The sequence below is a fragment of the Mustela lutreola genome, chromosome 8 (assembly GCF_030435805.1).
Source record: "Mustela lutreola isolate mMusLut2 chromosome 8, mMusLut2.pri, whole genome shotgun sequence".
NCBI classification, from domain to species: Eukaryota; Metazoa; Chordata; class Mammalia; order Carnivora; family Mustelidae; genus Mustela; species Mustela lutreola.
The window spans coordinates 41940407-41952261 of record NC_081297.1 but is presented as its reverse complement, the minus strand read 5'-3'; the positions used below and the strand labels follow the sequence as shown (position 1 = coordinate 41952261).

Sequence of the window (11855 nt, the reverse complement as noted above, 5' to 3'; positions counted from 1 at the left end):
AAAATCAGATAGAGACATGAGAGAAAGAAAGAAAGAAAGGAAGGAAGGAAGGAAGGAGGAGGGGAAGGGGAGGGGAAGAAAAGGACAGGACAGGACAGGACAGGACTACATGCCAATATCCCTGATGACTATAGATGTGAAACTCCTCAACAAAATACTAGCAAATTGAATCCAACAATACTTTAAAAAAACTCATTCGCCACAGTTGAGTGGGATTTATTCTTGGGATGGGAGGGTGGTTTGATGTTTGCAAGTGCATTTGTGTGATACATTATGTCAATAAGAGAAAGGATAAAAAAAAAAAGTGACATTTCAAGAGATGCAGAAAAAAACATTTGACAAAGTAGCACATCTATTCATGCTAAAAACTTTCAACAAAGTAGGTTTAGAGGGACCATACTGCAACATAAAAAGAACCATATATGAAAAACCCACAGTGAACATCATTCACAATGTGAAAAAAAGAGAGATTTTCCCCTAAGATCAGGAACAAGACAAGAATGTCCACTTACCACTTTCATTCAATGTAGTACTGGAAGTCCTAGCCACAGCAAATAGATAACAAAAAGAAATAAAAGGTATCCAAATTGGTAAGAAGAAAAGTAAAACTTTCGCTATATGCAGATGATATGATACTATATACAGGAAACACTAAAGACTCCACCAAGGGGTGCCTGGGTGGCTCAGTTGGTTGAGTGTCTCCTTTTGGCTCAGGTCACATCCCAGAGTCCCGGAATCAAGCCCTGTATCAGGCTCCTTGCTCAGTGGGAAGTCTGCTTTTTTCTCTCCCTCTGGCTGCTTCTCCCTCTGCTTATGCTCTCTCTGTCAAATAAATAAAAAAATTTTTAAATATATTTTATTTATTTATTTGAAAGAGAGCATGAACAGGATGAAGGACAGAGGGAGAAGCAGACCCCTGCTGAGCAGGGAGCCCAAAGCAGAGTTTAATCCCTAGACTCTGATCCTGAATAGCCAAAGCGATCTGGAAAGAAAATAAACCAGGAAGTATCACAGTCTCAGATTTCAAGATATACTACAAAGGGCAGTAACCAAAACAGTATGGTATTGGCACAAAAGTGGACACAATAAAACAGAATAGACAGTCCAGACATAAACTCACAATTACATGGCCAATTAATCTTTGATAAAGCAGGAAAGAATATCCAATGGGAAAAAGAAAATCTCTTCAACAAATGGTGCTGGGGAAACTGGACAGCAACAAGCAAAAGAATGAAAATGGACCGTTTTCTTTCTTTTTTTAAACTCGATTTATTTGACAGAGACCACAACTAGGCAGAGCAGCAGGCAGAGGGAGAGGGAAAAGTAGGCTCCCCAATGAGTGGAGAGCCCTTGGTGGGGCTCAATCCCAGGACACTGGGATCATGACCTGAGTCAAAGGCAGACAACCTACTGAGCCACCCAGTTGCCCCAAAACTGGACCATTTTCTTACACTATATACAAAAATCAACTCAAAATGGATTAAAGATCTAAATGTGAGATCTGAAACCATAAAAATCCTAGAAGAAAGTGTAGGCAGTAATTTCTCTGACATCAGCAGTAGCAGTATTTTTCTAGATAGGTCTTCTGGGGCAAGGGAAACAAAAACAAAAATGAACTATTGCTGGAGCGTCTGGATGGCTCAGTCAGTTAAGCATCTGCCTTCAGCTCAGGTCATGATCCCAGAGCCCTGGGATCAAGCTCTACCTCCAGTTCCAGGCTCAGCCAGGAGCCTGCTTCTCCCTCCTACCCTGTTAGTGCTCTTTCTCACTATCTCTCAAGCTCTCAAAAATAAATAAATAAATAAATAAATAAATAAATAAATAAATCAATCAATCTTTTAAAAAAAAATAAAATAAATATTTTTTAATCAGGTCAGCATCATGACCTGAGCCAAAGGCAGATGCTTAACCCAACTGAGCCACCTGGTTGTCCCTTTCTGTACTGTTTTCCACAGTGGCTGCACCAGTTGCATTCCCACCAACAGCGCACAAGGGTTCCTTTTTCTCCACATCCTTACCAACACTTGTTTCTTGTATTGTTAATTGTACTCATTCTGACAGGTGTGAGGTGATATTGTAGTATAGATCTGCATTTCCTAACGATGAGAAATGTTGATCATCTTTTCATGTGTCGTCAGCCATCTGGATGTCTTCTGGAGATTGGTTCACATCTCCTGTCCATTTTTAATGGGATTATTTGGGTTTTTGGTGTTGAGTTGTATTAAGTTCTTTAATATTTTGGATACTAAGCCTTTATCAGATATGTCATTTACAAACACCTTCTCCCACTCAGTAGGTTTGTTGATTCTAATTTTCTTTGCTCAGCAGAAGCTTTTTATTTTTATGCAGTCCCAATAGTTTATTTATTATTTATTTTAAAAAGAAATCTTTATTTCTAAGTATAAAGGGGTAACATAGACCACGGGATAACATCAGTCTCTGCCATATTACTCCTGAAACAGAGCAGAAGAGAAGGAGTAGGCCTTCATCCAAGACCACCAGGTCCTATGGTTGCCCAACTTGCCCTCACCATGTTTCTTTCCAAGATTAACTCAGGGTCTGGGGTTTTTTAAAATGATTTTATTTATTGGGGTGCCTGGGTGGCTCAGTCATTAAACATCTGCCTTTGGCTCAGTTCATGATCCCAGGGTCCTGGGATTGAGCCCCGCATCGGGCTCCCTGTTCTCTGTCTCCCACTCCCCCTGCTTATGTTCCTTCTCTCACTGTCTCTCTCTCTCTCTTTCTGTCAAATAAATAAATAAAATCTTTTTTAAAAAAAGATTTTATTTATTTATCTTTAAAAAAAGATTTTATTTATTTACTTGACAGACAGAGAGATCACAAGTAGGCAGAGAGCCGGGGGCGGGGGCAGGGGGAAGCGGGCTCCCTGCTGAGCAAAAAGCCCAATGCAGGGCTCGATCCCAGGACCCTGGTATCATGACCTGAGCCGAAGGCAGAGGCTTTAACCCACTGAGCCACGCAGGCACCCCAGGGTGTGATTTTTCAAAGGATGATATTTCCATCCTTTCAAAGGATGATATCTCCCTTTATTCATTGTGCCCATTGCCTTCCTATAGACTGTGGTTTCTCCCTATAGTGTTAACTTTTCCTGAAGAGCAATGAAGAAGAGAATATCAGAGCCAGAAAGGTTCCTAAGAAAACACCCAGCCCAGACCCTCTAGTGACAATGCTTGCGAACACACACACACACACACACACACACACACACACAATGGGAATAGAGGCAGAACTAGAGCTAGAGCACCAGCACTCTGTTCTCAGCCCAAGGTGAGTTATTCAAGAGTAAAGAGGGCAGGACTTTTCTGAATGAGGTCTGGAAACTTAGATGAGCTCCAAGCATCAGGAGATGATTGAAGGAAGCAAAGAAAGAGTTTCAGGAAAAGGCCATTACCAGAGCTCACAGTCTAGAAGGCATCGACTCCTTGAGCCCTCCACCCCTTTTACAGAACAGTCAGTGTTGCAAAAGTCCCTTATGTACTACAGAAAATTGTCTCTGATAGAAAAGAAAATTGGAGCACAGTCAGTTGAGCGTGGGACTCTTGGTTTTGACTCAGGTCATGATCTCAGGGTCCTGAGCTTGAGCCCCATGTTAGGATCTAGGCTCAGTGAGGAGGCTGCTTCAAATTCTCTCCCCCTCTCCCTCTGCCCCTCTCCAATGGCATTCTCTCTCTTTCTCTCTCTCTCAAATAAATAAATCTTAAAGAAAAAGAAAGAAGGAAGGAAGGAAGGAAGGAAGAAAGAAAGAAAAGAAAGAAGAGAAAAGGAAAAGGTAAAGAAAGTGATTCCTTATTGTTCCTTAAAAATATCATTGGCACATTGTTCTTTTTTCCATTTCTATTTCTAATCTACGTGGACCAAGCCTGTGACCTATAAAGGAAGACCCTGCTTCCCATCAGCCAGTGCACAGGTGATGACAGCACCTTCTCTGGGCCTCACCTGAGCTGCCATCATGGAGGAATCCGGAAAGACACAAGTCTATAAACCCAGGGAAGTGTCTGCAAGGCTCTTGGTACTTGGCCTCTTCTTCATTCATCAAATAAAGCAGGTACTTAATCTAGTGCAACAGTGTTTATAATAAAGGATATTTGAAGGCTATCCAGATGCCTTCCAATGTTGGGGCTTTGTTAACTATGGCATGTTACCACAATGAAACACTGAGTTAGAAAAAGGAAGTACTCTCTGTAACCCAAAATGGAAAGATTCCCAGGGCATACTGTTAAATAAAAAAACCAAAATCCAGAACAGTATGCATAATATGCTGTCTTTTGTATCAGAAAAGGGAAAACAGAACATTCATATTTGCAGTCGTTTATTTTGCACAAAGAAACACGAGAAACTACTAATTATTGTGGGAAAAATAGGTGGGGGGCGAAAGAGGAAGGGGTGAAGTTGGGATGGACGTAAGGCTTTCCAATCTGTTCTTATCACATATTTTTTTCTTTTTAAAAATATGATTGTATACTATTCAAAATTTTTATTTTAAATACAATAAAATTTAGGGGTGCCTGGGATGCTCAGTTGGTTGGGCGTCTGCCTTTGGCTTGGCTCATGGTCCTGGGATAGAGCCCTGCTTGGGGCTCCCTGATCAGTGGAGAGCCTGCTTCTCCCTCTCACTCTGCTGCTCCCCTTGCTTGTGCTCACTCACTCTCTCTGTCAAATAAAGAAATAAAATATTTTAATAAATAAATATAATACAATTTTAAAATTATTATGGCACTACCCCCTCATCCTATACTATGTGCTCTAAATTTGTACATACAGGATGGCCCAAAGTCAAGAGCAGACGTTTCTACCTGGGAGGGGAAAATGAGGCAGCTAAAAGCAAAGCATATGAGGAAAGTAGTGGCAAGAGGTAAGGCAGAAGAAGGGAACTGGGATGAGACCTTGAGGACTATTATACTGTGGGTAGGGAATGGAGCAAAATAGTAACTGTAGAGCTACCTGTGTGGCTCAGTGGGTTAAGTGGCTGCCTTTGGCTCAGGTTATGATCTCAGGATCCTGAGATCCAGCCCCGCATCAGGCTCCTTGTTCCACAGGGAATCTGCTTCTCTCTCTCCCTCTGCCTGCTGCTCTGCCTGCTGGTGTGCTCTCTCTCTCTCTCTGTCTGTGAAATAAATAAATAAAATCTTTTTTAAAATAGTTTCATTTATTTAAGTAATCTCTACACCCCACTTGGGGATCAAACCCAGAACCCAGAAATCAAGAATCCACTCTCCTCTGACTGAGCCAGTCAGGTGCCCCCAAATGGTTAATTTTTGTTTCATCTCTACTTTTTGGAGTTTACAAATTTCGCTACTACAAGCATGTTTTACAATCAGAAAGTATTATTATTAAATGTTACATATTGTCTTAAGTGTTACTCCCAGCAGTGACAGGAGGCGACAGCAGAGGATAAGGGAACGAAAAGGAGAATGGAGCTGCGGGAGAAATTTCTTTGGTCCCGCGGGTGGCCACCAGGGGTCAGCAGCACGCCGCAGTCAGCCTGCCCCTTGCCACAGGTGAAGAGAACGAGGTTCCCGCCAGGAAAGGTCCTTCTTCCCATCCTCAGTCTCACACTAATCGCCATTTGCTTTCCACATGCTTCGGTCTCGGGCCATTTCCCACTAAATGGCAGTCATGGGGGCCTCCGAGGACCACAGCTGTCTGCAAGCTGGGGAGCGGTGAGGGTGGGGGCTGGCGGAGATTCCCAGGACCTGAGTTCTGCCTTCCCAGGGACCCTGGACAAACCCTGGACAAACCCGACAAAGAGAAGGCCCTAGACGCCAAGGATCCATTTCTCCTGGTAGGGGACAGGAAACTGAGCAGGTTTCCGGGACTGGAACTCGGCCAAAGGAGAGCCAGGGGTCACAAGAGGGGTCAGCCTGTCCCAGGAGGAAGATCACTGCTCCCAGTAGGGCTAATGGTTCTGTCCTCATCAAGCAAAGGGAATGGTGGAGAGTTTGTCTGAGGGTGAGTTGGAGGCTGCAGTTGCCCAATTCCACCCTCTGAGTCGAGAACTGACCTAGGCCTGCCAGGAGTTTCTGGAAACCTGTTACTGAGAGGTGCCTCAGACAAGAAGAGAGAACAGCCCTGTGTTGTAGTATGAACCCCGACCTAAGAATCTAGAAACCTGCTGTTACCTACTGTGTGACCTTGAGAGAGTTGTTTACCCTCTCTGGGCCTTAAGTGAGTCCTCTGTTAACACAGAGTTAGATAAGATGATCTTTAGGCCTCTCCCAGCTCCAGTATGCGATGACTCTAAAAATTCCAGTCTTCTACCCTTCCCTGCCCCAGAAGGGCCTTAGTCCTGGGAAGATCTGGCTGGACCAGGACAGACCTCATCTGCCTTACGTATGATCTCTGGCCAGTCCCCAGGCAAGGTCCCTTTGGACTGGATCCAGGCCACCCTGAAGGTGGAGGAGGAAGAGGTTTTCGGCTGAAAGCTGAGATACACTGAAACTCAGCAGCTCTGGTCCTCACCCTGCACACCATTACATGTAAGCATTGAGTACTCAGGATGTGGCCCCCATCCCCGGAAAGCCAGCTGGAAACTGCTCCCTGTCCCCACTGGGCTCCCAGATACCCCAACAGCTCTGCCAGCCACCCCCTTCCATTTACCCCCTTTCTGCACAGAGAAGAAAGGACCAAGAAGGTTAAGTCATTTTTAGGGTAACTACTATATAAAGAACATACTACGTATGGGAAACAATATTTATAAGCCAGCATGCTAACTTACTGTTGGTCTGTGGATACAGTTCTATATATCCAGTTCCCCAATGACGGAGTCTTGGGAGAGGCAAGGATCCCAGCAGTCACACAAAATCTCAAACTTGTGGAAAGGGACACTCTGTGATTCTGGACTGGGTGGCTGGGGCAGTTTACAGAATTCTGTTCTGGTGAGCTTTAAAAATCAAGCAGGCACATCTTCCTGATTCTTTGGGTGGCTCTTCCAGAAGCGGCTATGGTTTACATAGCTTTCAGGATCCCTTCCAAGCGGAGACCCTGTAACACTTATCTCCAGTTTGCTAGTCTTATCAGCCAACATACATTCCCCTTGTTTTCCTTTTTTTAAAAAAACTTGTTTGGGGGCGCCTGGGTGGCTCAGTGGGTTAAAGCCTCTGCTTTTGGCTCAGGTCTTGGTCCCAGGGTCCTGGGATCAAGCCCCGCATCAGGCTCTCTGCTCAGCGGGGAGCCTGCTTCCCTCCCTCTCTGCCTGCCTCTCTGCCTACTTGTGATCTCTGTCTGTCAAATAAATAAAATCTTCTTTTAAAAAAAATTGTTTGTTTGTTTGTTTGTGAGAGAGATCACAGAGGGAGAGGGAGAAGCAGGCTCCCCACTGAGCAGGGACCCTGCCGTGGGGCTCAATCCCAGCGCCCTGGCGATTATGACCTGAGCCGAAGGTACACTTAACCAACTGAATCTTCCAGATGAAGAGCTGAGCTAGAGCAAGACCCAGATCCAGATTTTGTGGAACCCTGAGGCTTATACATATTTGAAGGACCCTCTTAAAGTATTTTTTTTAATTTTTTATTTTTTTAAGAAAAAATATTTTAAATTACTACTCCATGGGTTCTCTTAGAAGAGGTCCATGCATGTGCAAGGCCCTGAAAGGAGAGCTTCAGTACCACCAGTGAATCTGTTCCCTTCTAGAGATCTCTTCAAACTCTACAAGGCCTGCCTGCTTCTCTCCTTCTTCCTAATCTTTTCCCCTTTCCTCCCCTCCCTTCCCCTCCTCTCCCCTTCCCCTCATTTCTCTTCCCTTCCCTGAGTTCATCCCCTCCCTTCCCATGAACCAGAGGGACCTGCAGGGCCAGAGGAATCGGTGTTAGTGGGAGGTAAGGAGGGACCACATGCCCAGGGAATCAGGAACTAGGAAGATGCATCGGGGGTAGCAGGAGTCAGGTTTCTCACAGCTGGGGAACAGAGTTAGATATGGGAAGAGCTGAGGCTGGAATAAACCCATGGTATTGAATGGAATGGGAGATACGGGTGTAAACTTATGTTTGTTCACTTTTTTAAAGTAAGCTCCAGGTCCAACATGGGGCTTGAATTCATGATCCCAAGATCAAGAGTCACAGGCTCTACCAACTGAGTCAACCAGGCACCCTGCAAACTCATGGTTTTTTAATATACATAGATAAATTTGGAAATAGATATTAATGTATATGTATAAATATATGTGTTCTAATATATACAGTTAACAAACAAAAATTCAACTGAGTAAATACAAAGATCTAATTGGCTTTATTAAGTGACTCACAGAATCAGGCAGTATCCCAACTAGCAAGTAGAAGAGCCCTATAAAATGGAAGGTTTTCATAGGAAAGGGGGTGACAGGGGTGGGGGCAAGGTACGCAGGGGTGGGGGCAAGGTAAACGGCACCTGAATGGTTCAGTAGTTAAGCAGCTGCCTTGGGTTTAGGTCATGATCCTGGGGTCCTGGGATGGAGCCCCACATCAGACTCCCTGCTCAGCCCGAAGCCTACTTCTCCCTCTCCTGCTTCCCCTGCTTGTGTTCCCTCTCTGTCTGTGTCTCTGTCAAATAAATAAATAAAATCTTCAAAAAAAAAAAAAAAGGAACGACAGTGGGGTGATGGGGTAAGAAGTTATTAGCAAAAGAAAAGATAAGTCCAGGCAAGGTCATCTCCCCTTAGGGTGAAGGGCATAGGCTCTTATTAGGTGGATGACCTCATCTTTGGGAGATGGAGAGGGCCTGTGTGGTAGATTATCTTACTGGTACTGATTAGAAAATTCCTGACTGACCAGTTAAGACTTACATTTCCAGGGTTGGGGGGGGCGTTGAAAATGCGGTTAGATTAGGTATTAGGCCCCAGTTTGGTAACTTATCCTAAGTGACATCATTTTGGGAGTGTGGTTTTCTTTTTAACAATATAAGTTATAGTCACATATGCACATATATAAATTACATTTATGTATGTTTATACACACAGCAGCACATCTAATGCTCAGGTCAAGGTTTTCTTTTTTTTTTTTTTTTTTTAAAGATTTTATTTATTTATTTGACAGAGAGAGATCACAAGTAGACAGAGAGGCAGGCAGAGAGAGAGAGGAGGAAACAGGCTCCCTGCTGAGCAGAGAGCCCGATGTGGCACTCGATCCCAGGACCCTGAGATCATGACCCGAGCCGAAGGCAGCGGCTTAACCCACTGAGCCACCCAGGCGCCCAGGTCAAGGTTTTCTAACCAAGGAACCAGAGTTCTTTGGAGAAGAGCTCATGTCCAGTATGAGATGAGGAAAGTACAAATGAACGTAGGATATTTAATTGTGTCAAAAAATAAGGAAGTTCTCAAAAATTTTAAGAATTTATCAGTCACAGGAGCCAGCTTAACAGAGTTAAGCTGGAACAGTGTGAGCATCTTTTTTTTTTTTTTTTTTTTAAAGATTTTATTTATTTATTTGACAGAGAGAAATCACAAGTAGATGGAGAGGCAGGCAGAGAGAGAGAGAGGGAAGCAGGCTCTCCGCTGAGCAGAGAGCCCGATGTGGGACTTGATCCCAGGACTCTGAGATCATGACCTGAGCCGAAGGCAGCGGCTTAACCCACTGAGCCACCCAGGCGCCCCAGTGTGAGCATCTTAAAAGAAATAATGATAGTGTTCGAGTAGAGTCCATTGAAAAGAATCAGAATCCATGGACCCTAGTGATAGAGCTAACATTTAAAAAAAAAGAAACAAAAAACAGTTATAGGGGTGCCTGGGTGGCTCAGTCATTGTCTGCCTTTGGTTCAAGTCATGATCCCAGGGCCCTGGGATGGAGTCCCACATGGAGTTCCCTGCTTGACGGGGAGCCTGCTTCTCCCTCTCCCACTCCCACTGCTTGGATTCTCTGTCAAATAAATAAAATCTTAAAAAAAAAAAAAGTTATTCAAAATGCCACAAAGACCGATTTCAGACCACCGTTGGTTTCACAGCAGGTGACTATTTGTTGCTTGCTAGTGCAGACGGCCTCCAGCAGGCCATGATCCATGTGCCCTGCCCCACCTCCCACCCCCGCCCCATGTGATGCACAAAGGACAAAGCATCCCTTCTGAGGCCTTTCCCCTGAAAATGTATAAATTGGAATCTCTTCAGAAGGAAACATTACATAGACGTGAAATGAGACACACTCTACCAAATAATTGTTTGTACTCTTCAAAAATGTCAAGGTCACAAAAGACAAGGAAGACTGATGAACTGTCCCAGAGTAGAGAGACAAGAGAGAGCAAAACTAAGTGTAATATGTGATCCTGGGTTCAGTCTTTAAGATCTTTCTGGGCCAGAAAAGAAATATGCCCAGAAGGGCCAGAGCCGGATGGTATTATCTAATCAATGTTAATTTCCTACTTTGGGTGGTTATACTGTGATTACATAGGAGAATGACACCATCTTTGGTAAATGTGCATGGCAGTGTTTACAAGTAATGGGCCATAATGCTATCTTAGGTCTCAATTGGTTAGAAAAAATAGGATCTATTATGCAGACATTGAAAGAGATACAGAGACAAACCATAAGAGACTTAATCTCAGGAAACAAACTGAGGGCTGCTTGGGGGGTAGGAGGGAGGGGGTGGCTGTGTGATGGACACTGGGGAGGGTATGCACTATGGGGACAGTGCTGTGAATTGTGTAAGACTAATGAATCACAGACCTGCACCCCTGAAACAAATAATACATTATATGTTAATTTTAAAACAAGAGATACAGATATATATGCAGAGAGAAGGGTATAGCAAATGTTGTAAATGTCAATAATTGGCGAACCTAGACAAGGAGTATGTTAGAGTTCTTTGTACTATTGTTGTGAGTTTTCTGAAGGTTGAAACCTTCATTACTTCAAGATAAAAAGAAAAATGTTCCATGGTTTTCCCTAAGGCTGGATCCCAAATTCTCACCTGCTGGGAAACAGGATGATTTGCATCTCCAACAACATTCCCTCAGTTTAAGAAGTCTCCCTGTCCTTCCCTGGGAGCTATGCCAGCTGATGAAAAGTTCCAGGATGGAGCTAGACTGGGGCATTCATTAGGGGCCAGATAATAGGGACTTATACAATAAGCCTGGCATGTCAGGGACTCTTGGTGTCCCTGGCCATTACGTTTTTCCAGACCAGACAATTCACCTGACAAAGAAGGAAAAACCATTTAACCTTATTCCAATAAATAAATAAATATAGACTATATAATTCAAATTACAAAATATGTTTAACAGAAGGTTTTGCTTCAGATTTCCGTTAAATAAGTAGCAAGGCCCCAGGTGCAGCATGATTTCATTTACAAAAATTCAATTAACACACGAGTTCTCCCAAAAAACATATGTCAGGGTAACTTCTGGGAAGTCCTACAGGAGGAATAAGTGAAATCAGATTTAACGACTCAACTCCTGGCAGAAATATTACTTAGTTCCAAGGGGGTTACAACCTGTTTCTCAGATCTTCATAACTTAGCATCTGGTTCTGTTGATGTTTCTAGTTCACTGTTAGGACTTGGCCTCTTGAACCAGGCATGAAGACAAGAATAGTAGCTGGTTTAATTTGCCAAATCAGAGATCACACCAAGCCCAGGCCAGAGACCTTACACTCCTGGGAGAACTCTAAGTCATGACAACTTGCTGCAGAAGTCCATTCTGCTACGTTCCACTTTCACCATTTATTAAATTTAAGTCAGCTGAGTTGGGACCTATATTATGGGATTGGCTAAGGCAATAAATCAAAGACTGTCAGAATTAGACAGGATCTTAAAAATCATCTTGTACCATCTGGGTACGAGCCTGTGGTTGAGGATCCCTAATCAGCAAGACTCTTTCCAATGTCATGAACCAAACAGTGATAAACCACTCATGAAGAGACAGTGGGCTGCTGCCTT

At 43.7% G+C, this 11855-nt stretch overlaps 1 protein-coding gene across 9 annotated transcripts in view; it reads right to left on the bottom strand.

Annotated features, from left to right (window-relative positions):
* Positions 1-200: 200 nt before the first annotated feature.
* Positions 201-11855, bottom strand: part of ADA2 (adenosine deaminase 2) — a 39319-nt gene continuing 27664 nt past the window's right edge. For 4 of the 9 annotated variants that reach the window (XM_059184337.1, XM_059184339.1, XM_059184343.1 and 1 more), the window contains 2 exons: positions 4963-5121; positions 4314-4671 (listed from right to left, as the gene is read on the bottom strand). In XM_059184337.1, coding sequence (XP_059040320.1) covers positions 5004-5121 — 118 coding nt within the window. In that variant the 3' untranslated portion in view covers positions 4314-4671; positions 4963-5003. Of the gene's footprint in view, positions 823-4313; positions 4672-4962; positions 5126-11855 lie in introns of those variants that run through there. The other 5 variants (XR_009356578.1, XM_059184338.1, XR_009356577.1 and 2 more) reach the window with 5 other exon arrangements.